Source organism: Adiantum capillus-veneris, chromosome 30 (genome assembly GCF_014529385.1).
Source record: "Adiantum capillus-veneris isolate H3 chromosome 30, ASM1452938v2, whole genome shotgun sequence".
Classification (NCBI taxonomy): Eukaryota; Viridiplantae; Streptophyta; class Polypodiopsida; order Polypodiales; family Pteridaceae; genus Adiantum; species Adiantum capillus-veneris.
Window position 1 is genome coordinate 38,195,000 of NC_140960.1, and position 26,373 is coordinate 38,221,372.

The 26,373-nt window shown below is 43.4% G+C and overlaps 1 protein-coding gene across 4 annotated transcripts; it reads left to right on the top strand.

Annotated features, from left to right (window-relative positions):
• The first annotated feature begins 22,453 nt into the window (after positions 1-22,453).
• On the top strand, positions 22,454-25,837 carry LOC147417826 (2-alkenal reductase (NADP(+)-dependent)-like). Of its 4 annotated transcripts, none has more exons than XR_015187284.1 (5): positions 22,454-22,959; positions 23,819-24,009; positions 24,255-24,421; positions 24,541-24,740; positions 25,141-25,196. XR_015187284.1 is itself a non-coding variant. In XM_086506902.1 (5 exons), exons 2-5 carry the CDS (start codon positions 24,257-24,259, stop codon positions 25,651-25,653), a joined length of 639 nt encoding a protein of 212 aa, XP_086363028.1. In that variant the 5' UTR covers positions 23,891-24,009; positions 24,255-24,256; the 3' UTR covers positions 25,654-25,837. The 4 variants fall into 4 exon arrangements, 2 of the variants coding, with proteins under 2 accessions (XP_086363029.1, XP_086363028.1); XR_015187283.1 differs by having other exon boundaries at positions 24,658-24,740; positions 25,141-25,195; XM_086506902.1 differs by lacking the exon at positions 22,454-22,959 and adding an exon at positions 25,390-25,837 and having other exon boundaries at positions 23,891-24,009; positions 24,658-24,740; positions 25,141-25,267.
• The last annotated feature ends 536 nt before the right edge of the window (positions 25,838-26,373 follow it).

Genomic DNA, 26,373 nt, shown 5'->3' on the forward strand with positions numbered 1-26,373 from the left:
CTGCACAAGCATGGTTAGAGAAAAAGGAGATGTGTGATGACGGTTTGCCCCCAGGGATGAAGAGACTCTCTCTATGGTACGAGTTACCATATTGGTCCTGACTCATGACCAATCACTTGCTTGATCCAATGCACATATTCAAGAATGTGGGTAATCTGCTATGGACCATCTGACCGGTAAGAAAGATACTTTGGGAGCCAAGGTTGACCTTAGAAATGTGGATCGTATGGAGCAATATTGGCCACAGACAACATCCGATGGATCAATAAAACTCCCTAAAGCGCCATGGATTTTCACAGGTGCCCAAGAACGCAAAGTAAAAGAGACCATTCGATTTGTGCGGACCCCCACTGGCATAATGCACTCATTCCGAACGTGTTTCACTAAAAAAGGAAAGCTTACCGATTTGAAGTCACACGACTGGCATAAAATGTGTCAGGTATGTTTGAAGTGGAATATATCATAGTGGGAATTGTGTAATAAATTCGTGTGTGGACTTTAATATCATTACTAGACGTGTTTTGCAGTTTATTTTACCAGTGGCCATTGAGGGATGTTTGTCTCCTGACGTCCGTAACACAATCTACAAACTTGCGAAGTTGGTGCAATGGATCTCACAAAAGGAGACCAATGTAGACTCCATACCATTCGCCAAACTAAATGCTGCGAAGGTTGTGTGCATGTTTGAGAAAATGCTAACCATTCATGTGCATCTTCTTGTTCACATAGTTGATGAGGTGGAAATAGCTGACACAGTACATTCTAGATGGATGTTCTTTTTAGAACGTTTCATGAAAACACTTAAGGGATACGTGTGTCAGAAGGCACGTCTGGAGGATAGCATGGCAGAAGGTTGGCTGGTATCAGAGTCCCTAGTTTACATTGGAGAGTGGCTAGACAGATTTGATAAAGCCCGAGACACGCTATGGAGAACCATAGATGATGAGCGCATGTCTGGCATTGTCATGTGCAATCTCGGTGTTGAGAAGAAGATGACGAAAGATCTAGAGGCTAAAATCAATTTTCATACTTCACAATTCAGTGATACAAAAGTGGATTTCACAATAGGAGGATGCAAAGCAAGAGTGACAAAGGACATGGATCGAGTGGAAATGGGGAAGACGACCATCGATGCATTATCTGGCGCGTCTGGAGAGCCTACCAACATTCATGAGCTTAAGATGGTTGCACAACCAATTGAAAAGCACACAACAATGCGATGAAGAAGTGACTGAGCAGGAGTGGGAGTACTCTTGGGGTTGCGCGACCAAGGTAAGTTTGCAATGTACGACTAGTGACTTTCTAGATGTTTGAATGGCCATTCATAATCTTTGTTGGTTGTAGTATAAGTCATACACAACAGCATGGTGTAAAGGTCAATATTTTAGGGTAAAACAAATCAACAAAAAGAGTTTTACTCAAGATTGTGAAATCATGGCAAAATCTTGAACAGTGTAGTCGACGACGGTCCTTTGATGCAGATCCTGTGGTGGCGGAACTCACTCAAGAGATTTTGAGGATTGATTATAGAGGATTTTTTGTCGACTTGTTCTACGTGCAATGGTTCAAGATAAACATGGAGGGTTGCAATGCTACTGTGCACAGAGGAGAGTCTGGTTTTCTTGAAGTGGATTCAATTAAAAAATGGACCGACCCAAGAGACACTTTCGTACTACCCGAGCATTGTGAACAAGTAAGTTATGTGCTTGGAAGCTATTCAATTTTAGAAGTTATGTGCTTGGAAGCTCTCATGTAAGTTATGTGGCTCTGGCAGGTGATATTTTATCCTACAAAGTCTGCATCAAACTGGTGGTACGTCATAGAGGTAGCCCCTCGTAGTGCACGGACGTATGAGGGCTACCATGTGCCAATCACAGCGGCATCAATGAAGGAGATTGAAGAAGATGCTCAGTCAGAAGTCGCTGAGGTGGTGCTAGACGAGCATCAAGCTGCTACTCTCTATATGGTGCATGCAGAGGATCTACAAAATGAAATGGAGGACATCTGCCTAAGCGGAGAGCTCTATATAGATATAGGGGGTTATATTGAGCTATGAGAGGATGAGAGAGAGACCTATTAAAGCCATAAACATTGTATTTGAACAATTTTGCTCCGTTTTATAATATATATTGTATTCACGTGGCTATACTTGAGAAATTTAAATTGTGTTTAATCGTAATTGCGTCCACTCCAGGTACGTATGTTCCAGGTATGTTCTCACAAGTAGGGGCACTCCTCGCCGATGAGCACTGCACTCCGAGTGCGATGGAGACTGAGGCTGCAATCGTGAAGGAGGTGATCCATCTCTGCTCATAGATGTTGCTTGTCCCTCCACTAGATCTAGTTGATCGGGTGAAAGAGACGCTAAGAAGCACTACTACTGCTTCTTAGCATCTAGGCGATCAACTAGCTCTGCTCATAGATGTTGCTTGTCCCTCCACTAGATCTAGTTGATCGGATGAAAGAGACGCTAAGAAGCACTACTACTGCTTCTTAGCATCTAGGAGGTGATCCATCTCTGCTCATAGATGTTGCTTGTCCCTCCACTAGATCTAGTTGATCGGGTGAAAGAGATGCTAAGAAGCACTCACTACAAGAGGTTGTGTGCTCTTGTGACGCTGTTAGCGACGGAAATACACTAGGTTTTTATAACCCCCGGCGTCGCTAAAACCGTCGCTAATAGCGTCGCTACGAGAGCGTCGCTACAAGCGTCGCTATATAGAGACGCTCATAGTGACGGTCATAGCGACGGTTATAGCGACGCTCTCACAGAAGTCTATAGCGACGCTTATAGCAACGCTCCAGAGCCATAAATAGTGACGGTTATAGCGACGCCCGAGAGAATTTTTTTTTGGTGACAGGGCATTGAATGCCCTGCCACCCATCAACCATATTGTACTTGATTCACTTTTTAAAAAAAGTGCAAGGGTAGATAATAGACCCAAAATAGTCACCCACAAGACGCATTGTTTGCAAAATTGACAAGCGTAAAATTGACAATTGTACACATCATAGGCAAAATGAATTGATTGGCAAATGTAATAATGACAATTGTACAACATCATAGGCATAAAGAATTGATTGGCAAAATGAACTGCGGTGACAAATGTAATAATATACATGGTTCAAAAAGATGTATAAAATCCGTCTCATGATACATAAGCTATGAGAAACCCTAAACTAATGCTATCTAGCTACGGCTAAACTGACGTCGTCTAGTCAGACGTCTCATCGCGTCCAAGCGGCGTATCTGTCGGATTCTGCAAAAAAAGACAATAAGACAGCTTTCAGTAAGTATAAACATATAACGACATTTATAAACAATACAAAAAATAGAAAAGAGTAAACCCTAATACTAACCATGCCGCCGCGAGAACTGAGAATGTCCATCAGGGCGTTTAAGCCCTTCCAGCCTGCGTACTCGTGCTCGTACGGTGTGGGATCACGTCTGTCATCGACCACTGTCAAAACATACAAAGATTTCATTATGTTAGAATTAAAAAACTCATAAACCCTAAACTATCAAACATAAAGAGCAATGCGAAAACACTTACAAAATCGGCCTCAAATGATGCCCATCCACCGCTCTCCAAGTGGTGCGAGCTCCCTGCCTCTACTCGTGCTCTGGCTGCATCCTTTTGTTGCTTTCACTTGTCGGGATTCTCGCGCGCTGCTTTCTTCGCATTCTTCCAATCTTCTTTGGCCAGCCAATCTGGCCTGTTCCACCCATGCTTGATTGATTTTTGCACATCGGAATGCTTGTGTTTGCAGTATTCGCGCATTCGAATCTTCATCAGGTCTTCATTGAAGCGCTAATCCCGTGTTGGAACGGGAAACTCATCATGAAGTATGCTGATGACTCTGGCTTTTAAATCACTTGGTACTTCACTCCATTTGTTTAGTATGTAGTGTCTAAACAGCTGAGAGCAAAGACCACGCATGCGCGAGATCACCTTCTTGCCGTCATCATCCATGATGATGCCGCCGCTGAAGTCGACGCAGTAAGGCAAGCCCTCTGGCCGATGACGCGTGAACCTGGGTGTCCCGGCAGGGGTCTCTAGCGGCGTGTCGATGGGGGTACGGACGTCAGGTGTCTCCACCGGCGTTTGGGCCCCGAAGCGAGAAGTGTCGAGTGGGGTGGCTCCTGGCGGAGTAAGTAGAGGTGTGTAGCTGCTAGGAACAGTCAGCCGCGCAAAACCTGGCGTAGATGGCGATGCTGTGGCTGGTGTGGGGGCGGGCAAAGAAGGGGAGGGTAAAGAGCCTCTTCGAACACGAGGCGGTGTGGAGGCATCGGCGGCGGAATCCCCACAACAACCGCCACCGCCACCACTAGAGTGCCGGTGTCCAGACGAGTGTGAAGATTGTCTCGTCGACACCGAAGCTTCGGAGCGCGCCGAATGCTCCGAAAGAGAGGGAGATGCGGATGGAGTAGAAATGCGCGATGATGCGCCAGAGCGATGACGCTCCACGTACCACTGTCTCTGCTGCGGTGACAAAGAAGAAATAAACTCCTCATCATCCATACCTGCATTAAACACACGAATATTTAAACTTAATATTGAATGAATAGAGTAGACAATGACGCAAAGACCATTAAATACAATGACGTAATGACACATATAAATACAATGACGCAATGAATTGAGTGATAGAAGAGGCAAGTCGAAAACTCAGAATTTTCAATCAAAAGATGTGAGCGCGAGTAGAAAAGAGCGTTATACACCATGGAAGGTACTTAGAGAGCCAGAGCTTTTACAACACGGAGCAATATTGTTCAAATACAATATTTGTGGCTTTAAGAGATCTCTCTCTCATCCTCGCATAACTCAGCATAACTTCCTATATCTATATAGAGCTCTCCGTTTAAACACATATCCTCTGTTTCATTTTGTAGATCCTCTGCATGCACCCCATATAGAGTAGTAGCATCTTGATGCTCGTCTGGCACCACCGCAGCGGCTTCTGATTGAGCATCTTCTCTGATCTCCTCCATTGATGCCGTTGTGATTGGCACATGGTAGCCTTCATACGTCCTTGCACTACGGGGGGCTACCTCTATGACGTACCACCAGTTTGATGTAGACTTTGTAGGATGAAATATTACCTGCCAGAGCCACATAACTTACATGAGAGCTTTCAAGCACATAACTTGTAAAAGGGGGATGTTAACTATTTACATACTTACTTGTTCACAATGCTCGGGTAGTACAAAAGTGTCTCTTAGGTCAGTCCATTTCTTAGTAGAATCCACCTCAAGAAAACCAGACTCTCCTCTACGCACAGTAGCGTTGCGACCCTCCATGATTATCTTGAACCATTGCACGTCGAACAAGTCGACAAAAAATCCTCTGTAATCGATCCTCAAAATCTCTTGTAGCGTGCCGAAGTAAGTGAGTTCCGCCACCACAGGATCTGCATCAGAGGAACGTCGTTGACTAGATTGTTCAAATTTTGCCATGATTCCACAATGTTGAGTAAAACGCTTTTTGTCGATCCGTTCCACCCTAAAATGTCGACCTTTACACCATGCTGCTGTGTATGACTTATACTACAACGAACAAAGATTATGAGTGGGCATTCAAACGTTTAGAAATAAAGTCACTAGCTAGTCATACATTGCAAACTTACGTTGGTCGCGCAACCGCGAGAGTACTCCCACTCTTCCTCAGTCACTTCGTCACCGCGTTGTTGTGCGCTTTTCAATTGGTTGTGCAACCATCTTAAGCTCATGAATGTTGGTAGGCTCTCCAGACTCGTTGGATAGTGCATCGGTGGTCGTCTTCCCCGTCTCCACTCGATTCGTGCCCTTTGTCGCTCTTGCTTTGCATCCTCATATTGTGAAATCCACTTTTGCATCACTGGATTGTGAAGCATGCAAAATCGGTTGATTTTAGCCTCTAGATCTTCCGTCATCTTCTTCTCAACACCGAGATTGCACATGACAATCCCAGATATGCGCTCATCATCTATGGTTCGCCATAGCGTGTCCCGGGCTTTATCAAATCCGTCTAGCCACTCTCCAATGTACACTAGGGACTCTTATACCAACCAACCTTCTGCCATGCTACCCTCTGGACGTGCCTTTTGACGCACATATCCCTTAAGCGTTTTCATGAAACGTTCTAAGAAGAACATCATCTGGAATGAACTGTGCCAGCTATTTCCACCTCATCAACTATGTGAACAAGAAGATGCACCTGAATGGTTAGCATGGTAGTAGAAAAATGTTTCTCAAAGATGCACACAAGCTCCGCAGCATTTAGTTTGGCGAATGGTATGGAGTCTACGTTGATCTCCTTTTGTGAGATCCATTGCACCAGCTTTGCAAGTTTGTAGATTGTGTTACGGACGTCGAGAGACAAACATCCCTCAATGGCAACCGGTAAAATAAACTGTAAAGTATGTGCAGCAATGATATTAAAGTCCACATTTTATGCAATGATATTAAAGTCCACTATGAACGTACCTGACACATTTTATGCCAATCGTGTGACTTCAAACCGGTAAGCTTTCCTTCTTTAGTAAAACACGTTCGGAGCGAGTGCATTACGCCAGTGGGGGTCAGCAAAGATCGAATGGTCTCTTTTACTTTGCGTTCTTGGGCTCCTGTGAAAATCCATGGTGCTTTAGGGAGTTTTATCGATCCATCAGACACTGTTTGCGGCCAATATTGCTCCATACGATCCACATTTCTAAGGTCAACTCTGGCTCCCAAAGTATCTTTCTTGCCGGTCAGATGGTCCCATAGTAGATTACCCACATTCTTGAATATGTGCATTGGATCGAGCAAGTGATTGATCATGAGTCGGGGCCAGTATGGTAACTCGTACCATAGAGATAGTCTCTTCATCCCTGGAGGCAATCCGTCATCGCACATCTCCTTCTGCTCTAACCATGCTTGTGCAGACATCCTTGGTGGCTCTCTTCCCAAAAAGCCGTCGCGTAACACATGATTCTCTGGAAGATACGCTTGATGACCTTCGTAGATTTGCTTCTTCAGTGAGGGCGCCCTACCTGCATTCAGTCTAGGTCCACATGTGACACATGCTCTGTATCCGCTTGTTTGAAGCCCTGCATGTATACACATGATAATAGATCAACTATGGGAAAAAACAAGATTTACAGTGTCTGAGTGAGGAGTGTCAATAGATCACCTGAGCATTCTGTTAGCCCGGGATAGTCATGCATGGTCCACATTAGAATGCCTCTGATCAAAGCATTCCGTCGTCCTGTGTGTCGGCTCATATCCACCACCTCTATGCCAATCCACAATTGTTGTAGCTCTTCGAATAGTGCACGAAGATACACATCCATATTCTTCACTTTATATCGCCCTGGCACAATCAAGCTTAGCCATAGGTGCCCCTTCTTCGTAGTCAACCACGGGGGAATGTTGTAGTTGACGATGACAATGGGCCATACACTGTAAGATGTTGATCTTTGACCAAATGGATTTACGCCATCCATAGCCAGGCCTAAGCGCAAATTTCGAGCTTCCCTGGCAAAATCCGACCATGTTCCATCTATATGTTTCTAGCCTGCGCAATCTGCAGGAATTCGTAGCACACCATCCGAAGATTTATTCTCCTCATGCCATGATGCTAGGGCGGCCATGGACTTACATTCGAAGAAATGCTTGATGCGAGGAAGCAGAGGGAAATGTCGCAAAACCTTTTGTGGAATTTTTGTCCCGTGGAGATCTACTCAATATCTTTTGGAATCACATTTCGGACACTTCTCCATGTCTATGTATTCCCCTCTGAAAAGAATGCAGTCATTAGGACAAGCGTGGATAGAATTGTAATCCATCCCCAAGTTTCGCAAAATCTTTCTTGCTTCATCTCGGGAATCTGGCATCACATTGTCAGTTGGTAGTATGTGCTCTTTAAGCAATCTACACAACATAAAACTACGATACAGTCGTGTAAAAATCTATCAGATCATTATACATTTAGAGTTTTATTAAAGTAAACTAATTGTAATAGATCACCTGAACAGCGTTGTGACGCTAGTGTCACTCCATCCAAACTTTGCCTGCTTGTTGAGAAGAACCAGGAGTGCTTTCAATCTAGACATATGTGCTCCATTATACAATGGCGTATCGGCTTCACTTTTCATATCATCATAGATAAGCCTTTCTGAATCCATGATCGTCTCGATCATTTCATCAATCTCGGGCTCAAACATTGCCTCGTTGGGAATGTGCTCTGCATGATCATCCCCCGAGCTGTCAGAGGCTACATCTTGTGGCCTCACATATGCTGCTTGACCAAAGCGCCTGCGAACACGTCTATTGGGTTGCAAGATTGCTGCTTGTTGGCCAGCGTCAGAGTCCGACGAGTTATAATTGGCAACAACTCGATCTATAATAGATGGATCGAACTCGCCAAATTCGCGAACGTGCTGCAAAGAAACACTTCTTGTCCGTCGCACAGCATCCTTGCATTGATTACAAGGACATAAGACCCTCGTTGAGAGATAGGTGTTTCGGTTGGACGGTCCCACATCCTCGTCACTACTCATAATGAGGATAAAAATCTTATAACCTCGACAACAAATTTAATATTCTATTGGCATTCTTCGTCTTATCTCTCTCTCTCTCTCTCTACCTCACATTCTCTAGTCATGTCCAATCCCCGCACACCTCGGTCTAGAGGTGCACGGAGATCAGAACCACAGGGTTATAATCTCGTCTTTATTGGTCAATACCTATATTTGTGGGTACAAGAAATCTAAAGACCCACGTCTACATGATACTGCATGTAGTGGACAAAACCCCTTTGCCTCTTCTCTAGCTGTAGCACTTCACAGCATCTTAACATCTTTTCACAGTAGATCTTTTCACTGTTCGTCTAACTCTAAACCCTAAATCGTAAGTAATTCTTGCGTGGACTCGTCTAACGTAAATAAGCGTAAATCTAACTAAAAACAAACCTAAATCTAATTTAACGTAAGTTTACATCTAACCTAATCTTTAACGTCTTTTGGGATAGTTTCCTACGACGTTAAAATTCTCTTCTTCTTGTGTGTGTGTGTGTGTGTGTGTGTGTGTGTGGGTAAACCTAAATAAACCTAAGTCTAATGTAATATAACATAAATCTAAATCTAACGTAAATTATGTTATATTAAAAATAAAGAACTAAACTAGCAGGGATTATAAGAACCTTAAAACTGATTTAACACATAATTTTTCACATAACTCGGCAAGAGTTGGCATTCTCATCACTAAAGATGTGAGAGTTAACTTCCGGCGGTGACGCTGCCTCATCTCCATCCATATCTGACGACAGCAATTGGCCCTTTGGACCGTTCTTGCTCTTGTTACTAACTTTGAAGTTGCTGTTGAATGACTAGAGGTTGTCTAGATGGTCATTGTCGGGGATGTAGTGACTCTTGCCGCCCTGAAGATCCACCTTCTTCCCTATCTTCTGAAGACATTTCACCAGTACTTTTGGATCGACGGAGCCCACCATGAGTGAAGGCAGTAATACCCTATATTCCATTGAGGGCTTCCTTCACCCGCTTCATGCAGGCATCGCAGTCTATGGAGACCTAAATCTAATCTAATATAACGTAAATCTAAATCTAGCGTAAATAAACGTAAATCTAACTAAAAATAAACCTAAATCTAATCTAATTTAACTTAAATAAACCTAAATCTAATTTAACATAAATCTACATCTAACCTAATCTTTAATGTCTTTTATGATAGTTTCCTACGACGTTATAACTCTCTTCTTCTTGTGTGTGTGCGCGTGTGTGGATGTGTGTGCCAATAAAAAGAGATAAATGGTATAACCTTTCTATCACCCATGCCAAGTATGATAGATTGGTTATGCCATTTCCCTCTTGAATAATAGGTCTTGAGTTCAACTCCTCGTCGGCTAGATCTTTAGGTCTTTTAATTTTAATTAGTTTCCTACGACGTTAAATTAGTTTCTCTCTTTCTCTCTCAATGTGTGTGCGTTTTTTTGTTTATGCATGTTTTCTCTCTCTTTTCCTCTCTCAATGTGTGCGTTTTTTGTTTATGCATGTTATCTCTCTCTTTTCCTCTCTCAATGTGTGCGTTTTTTTGTTTATGCATGCTCTCTCTCTCTCTCTCAATGTTTATGCATGCTCTCTCTCTCTCTCTCTCTCTTTTCCCATCTCAATGTGTGTGTGCATTCTTTGTTTATGTATGTGTGTGTGTGCGTTTTTGTTTATGTTTGTACTCTCTCTCTCTCTCTCTCTCTCTCTCAAAAACACTATGTGTGTGTGTGTGTGAGAGAGAGAGAGAGAGAGGGAGAGAGAAAGAGGGGAAGGGAACATGAGAGTGAGGAGAGGGAAGGAGCATACCTGGCTCTCCTTCCTCTCCTCGTGTGTGTGTGTGTGTGTGTGTGTGTGTGGAGAAGAGAGAGAGAGAGAGAGAGAGAGAGAGAGAGAGAGAGAGGGAGAGCGTTACCTGCTCCTTGCTTGAGGGCGCCGAAAAACTCAGATCTGAGATCTGAGTTTTTGGGCGCTCTTTGTTATTTTTTTTAGCCCAGCCGGCGTCGCTATGAGCGTCGCAAATTTGCGACGCTCATAGCGACGCCGGGAATTTTTTTTTTGAGCGTCGCTAATATGAATAGCCTCTTGTAGTGACTAGTACTGCTTCTTAGCGTTTCTTTCACCCGATCAACTAGATCTGCTCATAGATGCTGCTCGTCCCTCCACTAGATCTAGTTGATCGGATGAAAGAGACGCTAAGAAGCACTACTATTGCTTCTTAGCATCTCTTTAACCCGATCAACTAGATTTACTAAAGGGACGAGCAGCATCTATGAGCAGACGGATCACCTCCTTCGCGATTGCAGCCTCAGTCTCCATCGCACTCAGAGCGTAGTGCTTTTACAAGATACGTAGAATGCACACGGGAGGCAAATTCACAAGAACTTCATATGAATATCTCTACACAAGAATCCCTCCCTCTTTATGAGTCCTCTCTCTCTCTCTCTACCTCTCTTTCTCTCTCTCTCTCTCTCTCTCTCTCTCTCTCTACTTGTCCATGTTTTCTTCTCCATTCAACATTAAGATTAAATATTCGTGTGTTTAATGCAGGTATGGATGATGATGGGTTTCTTTCTTCTTTGTCACCCAAGCAGAGGCAGTGGTACGAGGATCGTCATCGCTTTGGAGCACCATCACGTCGTTCTACTCCTTCAGCGTCTCCCTCTATTTCGGAGCATTTAGCGTGCTCTGAAGCTTCGATGTCGACGAGACGATCTTCACACTCATCTAGGCACCGACGCTCTAGTGGTGGCGGCAACGACGGTTGTTGTGGGGATGCCGCCGCTGATGCCTCGACACCGTTTTGTGTTTGAGGAGGATCTTTACCTTCCCCTTCTTTGCCCGCCCCCACACAAGCCACTGAATCGCCATCTACGCTAGGTTTTGCGCGGCTATTGGCCGTTCTTGGCTACACACTACTACCTACTCCTCCGAGAGTCACCCCAATCGACACTCCTCGCTTCAGGGCCCATAATCTAGTGGAGACACCTGACGTCCGTACCCCCATTGACACGCCTCTAGAGACCCCTGCCGGGACACCCACGTTCACGCGTCATAGGTGAGACACTACAAGAGGTTGTGTGCTCTTGTGACGCTGTTAGCGACGGAAATACACTGGGTTTTTATAACCCCCGGCATCGCTAAAACCGTCGCTACGAGCGTCGCTACGAGCGTCGCTATATACGTCGCTATAGGCGTCGCTATGAGCGTCGCTATATAGAGACGCTCATAGCGACGATTATAGCGACGTTTACACAGAAGACTATAGCGACGCTACAGAGCCATAAATAGCGACGCTTATAGCGACGCCCGAGAGAATTTTTTTTTGGTGGCAGGGCATTGAATGCCCTGCCACCCATCAACCATATTGTACTTGATTCACTTTTTAAAAAAAGTGCAAGGGTAGATAATAGACCCAAAATAGTCACCCACAAGACGCATTGTTTGCAAAATTGACAATTGTACACATCATAGGCAAAATGAATTGATTGGCAAATGTAATAATGACAATTGTACAACATCATAGGCATAAAGAATTGATTGGCAAGAGGAACTCCGGTGACAAATGTAATAATTTACATGGTTCAAAAAGACGTATAAAATCCGTCTCATGATACATAAGCTATGAGAAACCCTAAACTAATGCTATCTAGCTACGGCTAAACTGACGTCGTCTAGTCAGATGTCTCATCGCGTCCAAGCGACGTATCTGTCGGATTCTGCAAAAAAAGACAATAAGACAGCTTTCAGTAAGTATAAACATATAACGACATTTATAAAACAATACAAAAATTAAAAAAGAGTAAACCCTAATACTAACCATGCCGCCGCGAGAACTGAGAATGTCCATCAGGGCGTTTAAGCCCTTCCTGCCTGCGTACTCGCGCTCGTACGGTGTGGGATCACGTCCTGTCATCGACCACTGTCAAAACATACAAAGATTTCATTATGTTAGAATTAAAAAACTCATAAACCCTAAACTATCGAACATAAAGAGCAATGTGAAAACACTTACAAAATCGGCCTCAAATGATGCCCATCCACCACTCCCCAAGTGGTGCGAGCTCCCTGCCTCTACTCGCGCTCTGGCTGCATCCTTTTGTTGCTTCCACTTGTCGGGATTCTCGCGCGCTGCTTTCTTCGCATTCTTCCAATCTTCTTTGGCCAGCCAATCTGGCCTGTTCCACCCATTCTTGATTGCTTTTTGCACTTTGGAACGCTTGTGTTTGCCGTATTCGCGCATTCGAATCTTCATCAGGTCTTCATTGAAGCGCTGATCCCGTGTTGGAACGGGAAACTCATCATGAAGTATGCTGATGACTCTGTTTTTTAAATCACTTGGTACTTCACTCCATTTGTTTAGTATGTAGTGTCTAAACAGCTGAGAGCAAAGACCACGCATGCGCGAGATCACCTTCTTGCCGTCATCATCCATGATGATGCCGCCGCTGATGTCGACGGAGTAAGGCAAGCCCTCTGACCGGTGACGCGTGAACCTGGGTGTCCCAGCAGGGGTCTCTAGCGGCGTGTCGATGGGGGTACGGACGTCAGGTGTCTCCACCGGCGTCTGGGCCCGGAAGCGAGGAGTGTCGAGTGGGGTGGCTCCTGGTGGAGTAGGTAGAGGTGTGTAGCTTCTAGGAACAGTCAGCCGTGCAAAACCTGGCGTAGATGGCGATGCTGTGGCTGGTGTGGGGGCGGGCAAAGAAGGGGAGGGTAAAGAGCCTCGTCGAACACGAGGCGGTGTGGAGGCATCGGTGGCGGAATCCCCACAACAACCGCCACCGCCACCACTAGAGCGCCGGTGTCTAGACGAGTGTGAAGCTTGTCTCGTCGACGCCGAAGCTTCGGAGCGCGCCGAATGCTCCGAAAGAGAGGGAGATGCGGATGGAGTAGGAACGCGCGATGATGCGCCAGAGCGATGACGCTCCACGTACCACTGTCTCTGCTGCGGTGACAAAGAAGAAATAAACTCCTCATCATCCATACCTGCATTAAACACACGAATATTTAAACTTAATATTGAATGAATAGAGTAGACAATGACGCAAAGACCATTAAATACAATGACGTAATGACGCATATAAATACAATGACGCAATGAATTGAGTGATAGAAGAGGCAAGTCGAAAACTCAGAATTTTCAATCAAAAGATGTGAGCGCGAGTAGAAAAGAGTGTTATACACCATGGAAGGTACTTAGAGAGCCAGAGCTTTTACAACACGGAGCAATATTGTTCAAATACAATATTTGTGGCTTTAAGAGATCTCTCTCTCATCCTCGCATAACTCAGCATAACTTCCTATATCTATATAGAGCTCTCCGTTTAAACACATATCCTCTGTTTCATTTTGTAGCTCCTCTGCATGCACCCCATATAGAGTAGTAGCATCTTGATGCTCGTCTGGCACCACCGCAGTGGCTTCTGATTGAGCATCTTCTCTGATCTCCTCCATTGATATCGTTGTGATTGGCACATGGTAGCCTTCATACGTCCTTGCACTACGAGGGGCTACCTCTATGAAGTACCACCAGTTTGATGTAGACTTTGTAGGATGAAATATTACCTGCCAGAGCCACATAACTTACATGAGAGCTTTCAAGCACATAACTTGTAAAAGGGGGATGTTAACTATTTAAATACTTACTTGTTCACAATGCTCGGGTAGTATGAAAGTGTCTCTTAGGTCAGTCCATTTCTTAGTAGAATCCACCTCAAGAAAACCAGACTCTCCTCTACGCACAGTAGCGTTGCGACCCTCCATGATTATCTTGAACCATTGCACGTCGAACAAGTCGACAAAAAATCCTCTGTAATCGATCCTCAAAATCTCTTGCAGCGTGCCAAAGTAAGTGAGTTCCGCCACCACAGGATCTGCATCAGAGGAACGTCGTCGACTAGACTGTTCAAATTTTGCCATGATTCCACAATCTTGAGTAAAACGCTTTTTGTCGATTCGTTCCACCCTAAAATGTTGACCTTTACACCATGCTGCTGTGTATGACTTATACTACAACGAACAAAGATTATGAGTGGCCGTTCAAACGTTTATAATTAAAGTCACTTGCTGTGTATGACTTATACTACAACGAACAAAGATTATGAGTGGCCGTTCAAACGTTTATAAATAAAGTCACTTGCTAGTCACTTGCCATAGGTGCCCCTTCTTCGTAGTCAACCACGGGGGAATGTTGTAGTTGACGATGACAACGGGCCATACACTGTAAGATGTTGATCTTTGACCAAATGGATTTACGCCATCCATAGCCAGGCCTAAGCGCAAATTTCGAGCTTTCCTGGCAAAATCCGACCATGTTCCATCTATATGTTTCCACGCTACGCAATCTGCAGGAATTCGTAGCACACCATCCGAAGATTTATTCTCCTCATGCCATGATGCTAGGGCGGCCATGGACTTACATTCAAAGAAATGCTTGATGAGAGGAAGCAGAGGGAAATGTCGCAAAACCTTTTGTGGAATTTTTGTCCCGTGGAGATCTACTCGATATCTTTCGGAATCACATTTCGGACACTTCTCCATGTCTATGTATTCCCCTCTGAAAAGAATGCAGTCATTAGGACAAGCGTGGATAGAATTGTAATCCATCCCCAAGTTTCGCAAAATCTTTCTTGCTTCATCTCGGGAATCTGGCATCACATTGTCAGTTGGTAGTATGTGCTCTTTCAGCAATCTACACACATAAAGATATGATACAGTCGTGTAAAAATCTATCAGATCATTATACATTTAGAGTTTTATTAAAGTAAACTAATTGTAATAGATCACCTGAAAAGCGCTGTGACGCTAGTGTCACTCCATCCAAACTTTGCCTGCATGTTGAGAAGAACCAGGAGTGCTTTCAATCTAGACATACGTGCTCCATTATACAATGGCGTATCGGCTTCACTTTTCATATCATCATAGATAAGCCTTTCTGAATCCATGATCGTCTCGATCATTTCATCAATCTCGGGCTCAAACATTGCCTCGTTGGGAATGTGCTCTGCATGATCATCCCCCGAGCTGTCAGAGGCTACATCTTGTGGCCTCACATATGCTGCTTGACCAAAGCGCCTGCGAACACGTCTATTGGGTTGCAAGATTGCTGCTTGTTGGCCAGCGTCAGAGTCCGACGAGTTATAATTGGCAACAACTCGATCTATAATAGATGGATCGAACTCGCCAAATTCACGAACGTGCTGCAAAGAAACACGTCTTGTCCGTCTCACAGCATGCTTGCATTGATTACAAGGACATAAGACCCTCGTTGAGAGATAGGTGTTTCGGTTGGACGGTCCCACATCCTCGTCGCTACTCATAATGAGGATAAAAAACTTATAACCTGGACAACAAATTTAATATTCTATTGGCATTCTTCGTCTTATCTCTCTCTCTCTCTCTCTCTCTCTCTCTCTCTCTCTCTCTCTCTCTTTACCTCACATTCTCTAGTCATGTCCAATCCCCGCACACTTCGGTCTAGAGGTGCACGGAGATCAGAACCACCGGGTTATAATCTCGTCTTTATTGGTCAATACCTATATTTGTGGGTACAAGAAATCTACACACCCACGTCTACATGATACTGCATGTAGTGGACAAAACCCCTTTGCCTCTTCTCTAGCTGTAGCACTTCACAGCATCTTAACATCTTTTCATAGTAGATCTTTTCACTGTTCGTCTAACTCTAAACCCTAAACCGTAAGTAATTCTTGCATGGACTCGATCTAACGTAAATAAGCGTAAATCTAAATAAACGTAAATCTAACTAAAAATAAACCTAAATGTAATTTAACGTAAGTCTACATCTAACCTAATCTTTAACGTCTTTTGGGATAGTTTCCTACGACGTTAAAACTCTCTTCTTCTTGTGTGTGTGTGTGTGTGTGTGTGTGTGTGTGTGTGTGTGTGTGTGTGTGTGTGGGTAAACCTAAATAAACCTAAGTCTAATCTAATATAACATAAATCTAAATCTAACGTAAATTATGTTATATTAAAAACAAAGAACTAAACTAACAGGGATTATAAGAACCTTAAAACTGATTTAACACATAATTTTTCACATAACTCGGCAAGAGTTGGCATTCTCATCACTAAAGATGTGAGAGTTAACTTCCGGCAGTGACGCTGCCTCATCTCCATCCACATCTGACGACAGCAATTGGCCCTTTGGACCGTTCTTGCTCTTGTTACTAACTTTGAAGTTGCTGTTGAATGACTAGAGGTTGTCTAGATGGTCATTGTGTCGGGGATGTAGTGACTCTTGCCGCCCTGAAGATCCACCTTCTTCCCTATCTTCTGAAGACATTTCACCAGTACTTTTGGATCGACGGAGCCCACCATGAGTGAAGACAACAATACCCTATATTCCATTGAGGGCTTTCTTCACCCGCTTCATGTAGGCATCGCAGTCTATGGAGACCTAAATCTAATCTAATATAACGTAAATCTAAATCTAGCGTAAATAAACGTAAATCTAGTTAAAAATAAACCTAAATCTAATTTAATGTAAGTCTACATATAACCTAATCTTTAACCTCTTTTAAGATAGTTTCCTACGACGTTATAACTCTCTTCTTCTTGTGTGTGTGCGCGTGTGTGGATGTGTGTGCCAATAAAAAGAGATAAATGGTATAACCTTTCTATCACCCATGCCAAGTATGAAAGATTGATTATGCCATTTCCCTCTTGAATAATAGGTCTTGAGTTCAACTCCTCGTCGGCTAGATCTTTAGTTCTTTTAATTTTAATTAGTTTCCTACGACGTTAAATTAGTTTCTCTCTCTTTCTCTCTCAATGTGTGTGCGTTTTTTTGGATCGTATGCATGTTTTCTCTCTCTTTTCCTCTCTCAATGTGTGCGTTTTTTGTTTATGCATGTTCTCTCTCTCTTTTCCTCTCTCAATGCGTGCGTTTTTTGTTTATGCATGCTCTCTCTCTCTTTTTCTCTCTCAATGTGTGTGTGCATTCTTTGTTTATGTATGTGTGTGTGCGTGTTTGTTTTTGTTTGTACTCTCTCTCTCTCTCTCTCTCTCTCTCTCAAAAACACTATGTGTGTGTGTGTATGTGTGTGTGAGAGAGAGAGAGAGAGGGAGAGAGAAAGAGGGGAAGGGAACATGAGAATGAGGAGAGGGAAGGAGCATACCTGGCTCTCCTTCCTCTCCTCGTGTGTGTGTGTGTGTGTGTGTGGAGAAGAAAAAGAGAGAGAGAGAGAGAGAGGGAGAGAGAAAGAGGGGAAGGGAACATGAGAATGAGGAGAGGGAAGGAGCATAACTGGCTCTCCTTCCTCTCCTCGTGTGTGTGTGGAGAAGAAAAAGAGAGAGAGAGAGAGAGAGAGAGAGAGAGAGAGAGAGAGAGTGAGGGAGAGCATTACGTGCTCCTTGCTTGAGGGCGCCGAAAAACTCAGATCTGAGATCTGAGTTTTTGGGCGCGCTCGGTTATTTTTTTAGCCCAGCCGGCGTCGCTATGAGCGTCGCAAATTTACAAAGAAATTTGCGACGCTCATAGCGACGCCGGGAATTTTTTTTTTGAGCGTCGCTGTGTGAGCGTCGCTAATATGAATAACCTCTTGTAGTGAGAGGGCTTGCCTTACTCCGTCGACTTCAACGACGGCATCATCTTGGATGATGAAGGCAAGAAGATGATCTCGTGCATGCGTGGTCTTTGCTCTCAGGTGTTTAGACACACCTGGAGTGAAGTACCAAGTGAATTAAAAGATAGAGTCATCAGCAGCTTGTGCTTTAGCGAATACACGAATACTACAAGCACAAGCGTTCTAAAGTGAAAAAAGCAATAAAGCATGGGTGGAACATACCAGATTGGCCGGCCAAAAAAGATTGGAAGAATGCAAAGCAAGCAACGTGTGAGAATCCTGACAAGTGGAAGCAACAAAAGAAGGCAACCAAAGCGTGAGTAGAGGCAGGGAGCTCTCACCACTTGGGGAGCAGCGGGTGGCATCATTTGAGGCCGATTTTGTAAGTGTTTTTGCATTGCTCTTTAGGTTTGGTAGTTACATCTATTTGTACTTTTAAATTCTAACATAATGGATTCTTTGTATATTTTGAACAGTGGTCGATGACAGGATGTGACCCCACACCGTACGAGCATGACTACACAGGCAGGAAGGGCTTAAACGCCCTGATGGACATTCTGAGTTCTCGCAGCCGCATGGTTAGTATTAGGGTTTACGCTTTTCTATTTGTTGTATTGTTTTGTGAATTATATGTTTATACTTACAGAAAGCTGTCTTATTGTTTTTTTTTGCCCAGTCTAGCCATAGCTAGATAGCATTAGTTTCCTTTTGTCATAGCATATGTAGCATGCGATAACGTGTATAAGTCTTTTTGTAACTATTAACACCATATTAGAGAGTTTGAGACTTTGGATCCAATTTGAGAATCACCAATGACTTAAAGACTTGGCCATATGGACAAATCTCAAACTAATTTTTAAGGCCGGTTCCTTCCATAAGGTAGTACTTGAAAATATCTTTTGAGCCATTCTCTCAAAACTTTAACTAAGCCTTGTGGTTAAATCTTAAGCTCATGTTCAAAGTGGGAATTGGAAATTTCTCAAATTCACTAATATGGTGTTTATTGGAAAACCATGTATATTTTCTCAATAATGACAATGGTGTTGTAACTATTATATTTGCAAAGATTAACAATCAAGTGATTTTGCCTATGATGTGTACAATTGTCATTGATTTACTTTCATCAATTTACTTTTTCCAGTTTTGTATCTTTATTCTACAAACAATACCATGGATGATGGAGTTAATGGTCATATTGTCTTGTGGGTGACTACTTTGGGTCTATACCTAAGCTTGCACACACTTTCTTTCAAAGTTTAATATGTGCTTCTCTTGGATTCATTTAAGTTTACTCTATTATTGAAACATTCAATGCCCTGCCACCAAATTTTTTTACTCTCGGACATCGCTATAATCGTCGCTATATAAGGCTCTGCAACGTCGCTATGAGCGTCGCTATAGGTAGCCTGTAAGCGTCGCTATATAGAGACGACGATAGTGACGCTCATAGCGACGCTCCCGTATCGACGCTATTAACGACGCCGTGGAGTATAAAAACCCAATGTATTTTCGTCGCTAAAAACATTACATGTGCACACAACCTCTTGTAGTGCCGCTTAGCTATTTTAGGACTTGAAAACTGCTCGCCGACATATAAACAACACAATGGTGAGCCGTTGGCAATACGGAAAGCCATAGAGCTTGCCCACAATGCATATGCGTTGTGGGTAAGCTTTATGGCTTGCCGTATTGATGAATGTATCACCATTATGTTGTTTTTAATATGCGGTGTGGGTAAGTTCTATGGCTTGCCGTATTGCCGAATGTAGCTTAAACTAACCTAACCTAACGTAGCTTAACCTAACCTAACCTAACCTAACCTAACCTAATGTAGCTTAACTTAACGTAGCTGAATTTAACCTAACCTAACGTATAAGATAACCTAACTTAACTTAACCTAACATAGCTTAATTTAACTTAACCTAACCTTATCTAACGTAGCTTAACTTAACCTAACCTAATGTATAAGATAACATAACCTAACCTAAAATTAACATAAAACATAAACGAAATTTCTTCAAAACAAGATTTTTTCATAAACCAAAGAAAAAAATTTCATAATTCAAAATGAAATTGCACATCACAAACCATCATTTCTTTTAAAGCATTGAAAGTTTAAAGCATGATTTTTTTAATTAATATACAAATTAATTTAAATAAATTTAATATGCATTTAGAGGTTCGAGCATTCACATTCGTCCTATTTGAGCAATAAAAGAAGTTGTAAATGTCCTGGAACCTGCAAAAACGCACACACAAACACAAAGTTAAACCCTAAATCCTAAATATACAAGTAAACAGAAAACAATCTCACCTTAGTGTTATGGGCTAACCCACAAGCAAGATTAGCACTCCCGACAGCATGTTTCGCACCAGATCTGTTAGAGGTGAGGAAGGAGAGAGCTTGAGAAAAGGCACAAGAAGAAGAGAAACGCGCAGAGAAAGCCCGCGGTTTCGTTTTTTGCAGGTACCGTCGGTACAGAAATCGGTATAGGCTTCGGAAAACGCACCGGAGAGAGTGTTTGAAAGTGCATGTGCACTGATGTAGGAATAGGCACCGGAACAGGCGTCGGAAATTTGAAAATCAAATTTTTAAAAAAATTTAGCTCTCTCCATATATACCTACACATATACCGACGCCCGCTAGTGACGCCGGTAATGTGGCGCTGGAATTTAAGTGACCTCTTGTAGTGTCTCTCTCTCTCATGCTCGCACTCTTTCTCACTCCCTCGCTCTCTCTCAAGATCTCTTGCTCGCTCTATTTCTCAATCTCTCTATCTTATAGCTCACTGTCTTTCACCGCCTTGCTGAGAAGGGCTATCTCGCTCTGCACTCTTTTCTCAGGCTTGTGTGAGCGGGGGGGGCGGATGTCAAGTTGTCGAGGCTTCAGAACCTTACACACAAAGCTCAAAGTTTTTTAAAACTGATTTCTACTGTCAAAACTGATGAAGTACAGTCTGCCAGATCTGACTGAGGAACAGTCGACTTTGCTACTGCTCCTGCTCCTGCTCACGGCCCCTTGCTCCTACAAAGCCTAATTGGATTTTCTCTGAGCTCTCTCTCTCTCTCTTCCAGAGCTCTTTCAAGGTCTTCTGTGCTTCGATTTGCTCAAGCTTCTCCAAGAGTGCCCTGCACCATCTGCTTTGATTTGCTCGATCTCACTTACCCTGCTCAGCTTGGTTTTGTCCCGCTACTACCCGATTTGTTCTTTGCAACTCAAAATCCTCTTGATGCTTTGATTTCATTTGCAAAGCCTCTCTCGTTGTTGTATACGAGCTTATTTCCAACTTGATTTCATTGCCCGATAGGGTACTGCTCGACTTTGGTTTCAATTTGATTGCCTATAGGTTCCTGCCCGATTCTGAGCTTCAAGATATCGAAGCTTTGCTCCTCGCCGTCCTCACCTGATTTTCCTGCTCGACTTCTCTTTCTGCACCCGATTCTGGCTCTGCACAAAGCTTGAGCTTCCCTCAAGCTCTTCCCTAGTGGGGCTGCACGCGCGTGATGGATCCTAGGTCCGTCGAGCTCCCTGAGCTATGATACCAATTGTAGGAGCGGATGCAGAGTGTGCAAGAGAGGGAAGGAGATAAGGGGGAAGGAGATGAGCAATACACAATAGCTTGGTGGAGCTTTAGAGAGCTACACTCTCTATCTCCTTATTGACATTATAACAATGAATAAGAGTAAGTGAACGAATAGTGGAAATGAGGTGATGGCGACGCAAGGGACGAAGAGTCAACAAGTTGAGGAGGTGGGAGACCATGGTGTTGAAGTTAAGATCGGATGGAATCTTTTGAAAAGTGAAGTTTAATTGCGAACTTCGAAATTGAGCCGTTGTCCTTGTCTGAATTTCTCCCATGCAAATCTAGTTCACTATGGCCTGGTTCAAACGACGCGGTAGAAGTTTTGTGCATAGGGACATCAAGGCTGCATGGCAAGAGCTGGTTCGCTGCAATTGAGGTTGTCTTTCTCCACACTGGCTATTTTTCTTGCCCCCTCTCTTTCCCCTTGGAAGAGCTGCTGGACTCTCTCAACCTTTCTCTCTTTTCGCTCTTCCTTCTCGAGTGTTATCTAGACGAGGTGACGAAAGCCTTACAACAACCTTTTTCTTTTTAATAGAGAGTTATCTACAACTCTAAAATTACCTCATCCTATCGGGAAGACTCACCTTAAGAGTTGGGCTGCCTCCACCTATGGCCCACGGGACTTGCACCAAGCTTTTCTTGCTCCGGCCTCGTCCAAACACAGCCTATTTTGAGTGAGAATAGCAAAAGATATTTGTGTAGCGCGTGAATAGCAGCGTATTAAGGCGGACAATGATTTCTGGAACCGTGGAAGATTTCCAAGCATTCCATGCAACGCAAGCTACGTCTAGCGCATTCTCTGCATCCTTTTAGCCGCTCGAAACTTCCTGCACAGCCCTTGAGAGAGAGAGAGAGAGAGAGAGAGAGAGAGAGGTCTACTGCTGGTCAGAGTCACCGAGAGAGAGAGAGAGAGAGAGAGAGAGAGCTGCTCTGCGGATTTCGGGGTTGCCTATCGCACCCACGACCAAGAGATGGCCGACAAAGAAGCAACCGATATGGCGACTGGAGGAGGAGGAGGAGGAGCGGTCGAGGTTATAGATACTTTGAGAAAGGATCAGTTGGTGCTCGCGTCAAGGCCGGACGGAATGCCTGATGACAGCAATTTCAAGGTGTTCGAGTACGAGTTCACGTACACGCGCCCCCTTCAGGATGAGAATGCGGTGGCACTCAAAGTTCTCTTGATTTCCATCGACCCTTATCTTCGTGAGATCATGACTGAAGACAATTGTCTCAGCGGCATACTCCCATTCCAGATTGGGAAGGTAACAAGAAACATTAAGCTTGACATGTTTTTAAGATCAAGGTACTGTGAATTAAACTAGTTGTGAGCTTGCATTAAAACTAGATAGTTCTCACTAATTGCATTAGTAGATGGTTGCCTATTGTTATGAATTGTGTGATTAGCTTTTTAATGACATGTGATTAGGAACATAATGGCTGAGCTAAAGTTGTTAGTACATTGAATCACACTTTTTTTTCACTAATTATACTATGCATGTCGATACCAGCGTCAAATTAAGAGTGTAATTAGTACTCAGTAGCAGTATTAACGATCTTATGCCATAAGGATTGTCACCAGTAAGTAGCAAAGCTTTCTCACTATGAGAGTTTGAATGCTTTACCGAGGAGGTTTACGGCTGACAGGGAGGATATGGAAGAGAGAGGTAAGGGAAAGTAGAGAGGTGTGGCGGGCTATTTTGGGGTGGTGGGATGGTGCAGTATTACTGTGGTTATATCTGCGGCCATATGCGCAGGCGTATCCTCTCCGAGGGGTAACGGAAAGTAGATAGAGGTGGGATTTTTTGGGGTCGTGTGATGGCGCAGTACATTTGTGGGTTTTATCCCTAGCTATATGTGCAGGTATATCCATGATGTATGTGCCTCGCATCCAAGTTTAACATGAGAATTCTGTTCATGTAAACCTATAAGCACACCTCTTTCTGTTTCATTTTGTTTTGCGTAACCCAGTGATAGTGCTTTGCTCTGTTGAAACACAACTGTCTTTGTTCAAATGCTGTAGATGGGGATTGCTGTATCGTCATTTGGTTTTGATCTAATGATGCCCCATGGAAAAATTACTGAAAAAATTCCTGATGTTCTCTCTTTTTCCTTGTGCTGCAGCCTGTTGAGGCTCTGAGTATATCCAAAGTAATGTCGTCCAGCATTCCGGAATTCAAGGAAGGGGATTATGTGCTGGCCCTAACCCCTGTTACCAACTATGTCCTTGTGCGCCTACACCCAAATGCCTTCATAAAAAAGATTCAACCCAAGGGTGATATACCTCTTGCTCATTACCTTGGAGTACTAGCTAGGTATGAAAGCTCCTGTTTACATTCTGTTTTGATTTAATCAAGGTGAACACCAACGTGCATGACACCGCAATTACACATGACACTTGCACATCCCTTTGAATGTGCTTATACCTTATGCATGGTCGCATATACGACAGCCATTGCATGTCTGTTTGCTTCGTTTTGTTTACCAAAATCTCCCTTCTACTCTTCAATCTTTTTGTTCTTGTATACAACTGCAATACTGAATTGTGAATTTTTGCAAGGCATGCCTGGGCACACAGCATGGGTGGGGCTCAACATTATCGGCAAGCTTCAGAGTGGAGAGGAGATGTATTTATCTGCTGCTTCCGGTGCTGTTGGGCTTGTTACTGGCCAGCTGGGAAAAATAAAGGGATGCCGTGTTGTGGGTAGTGCAGGCTCTGATGAGAAAGTATGTATTTTAGTTCATTCAGTTTCATAACATGCAAACTTTCATGAAAAAACACAATGCTTAATGTGAAGGATAGCTGTCTGTAGTGCTGAAGCTGGTCCTATATTTTGTTTGCATAGCATCCAAACCATGGGCGGCCTACATGAAGACACGCCCTGTATTTGCGTTTTTGAAGGTATTGCAAAGAGTTGCCCAGGCCGTATGTTCCTCACAATAAGGCTGCCAATCTTTTCCAGGTTAAAAGACTCAAGGAGGTGTACAATTACGATGAGGCTTTCAATTACAGAGACGAAAGGGATTGGGTGGCGGCTTTGCGAAGGTAAAAGTTGCGCGTTGTTTCTTGTTTTGTGGTCATTTTGGATTGAAGGATGAGTGCAACTCATCCTTGCCAAATGCAGCATACATAATTTCCCATTGAAATGGAACTAGAAAATTATTCTGTTTTCTCTCAAAACATGGGCAATTAACTCTGGCAACTTCAAGGCACAAGCCTGATCTTGCCAGAGCTACCTCTACAGCTTCTTGATTGGTTCGTTAACCATGCGTCAGTATGTACCTTGATGGAACAATACAGAGTCCATGGATATCCCATTAATTGTTGTGCCGCTTGGAGATACCCATATACCTTTTCTTTGTGCAACTGAAGTCATTGAAAGCAATTTTGCAGGTTTCTTTGGCTTGAAATATTCCTTTTCTACCATGTGGTTTACTTTTTTTAGGTACCTCCCACATGGGTTTGATGTGTATTATGAGAATGTAGGAGGGCGAATGCTTGAGGCAGCATTAGAGACCATCCGAACCAAGGGACGGATTGTCGCATGCGGGATGGTTTCTCAGTATAATAAGGTACAATCAGTCGAAGTTATTTCATTCTTCACAGTATATCATTTTGACAATCAATTTATGCTTTCCATATTTCCTTCCTTCACAGTATTTTCATTTTGACAAATCAGTTTTGTGCTTTTTAGAAACCTCACGAGAGGGGCGGTGTCCGGAATTTGATGAATGTGGTTGGGAAAAGCTTGAGAATGGAGGGGTTCCTCGAATTCGAATATCAGGAAACATGGGATACTTTCCTTGAGGAAGTAAGTGAATATGTTCTGGAAGGGAAGATAAAGTATGAGACGGATGTTTTGGGTCAAGGTGTCGAGGAGTTTCCGAAAGCGTTAGCTGCACTGCTCAAAGGTGAAAACAAGGGCAAAGCAGTGTTGCATATAAGTGGTGATAACTAAGTAGCTGGGAGTACTTGTAGTTTTATAGACATCATGTATAGTGTTAAATATATGTGCATATTTGGTGGTCTGTTGTAAGCAATGAAGTGGAAGATAGATAGTGTAAGTAATGGCTATATATGTAAAGCAAAGCTGTAAATAACTGTCTATTAAGTTTATGGTTATTTCCATGAAGAGAAGTATAGTTAAAGAGCATGACTTTTCCCGAACAAATAGGTCGGGCTTGCCGTTCTCATTGGCACTGTCTAAAATGTTAAAACATCACTTAATCTGTAGATTGGTGCTTTTCCTATGGGTGTGCAATTTTCACCCTTTATCTACTCATCGTGTAGACCATATGATGGTTGGAACATGTATATACGATTGTCATGAGCATCAACAAATGTTGCATAGTCTACAGTTCAATTGTCGGGAATCATTTTGTCATTATATATACTAAACGACGGAGAGCCGACATGTACAGTCACACACTCGTAATGACAATTACTGTCACAAGCATCGTCATTGCACAATCTACACCCCAGTTGTCGGGGATTTATTCCCAAGCATATAATTATCCCGTCTGCTTGTCCTATAGAATGGTCAGCAGATCATTGCAATATTCACTAGTTGAGCGGTTTTACAAGCTTGTTTTCAATAGCTGGGCAAGTGCATCCAGGGGTATAATGATCAAGTCATGCCGAGATTAGAACGAGTCGCACCAGGGGGAGTGGGTTTAGC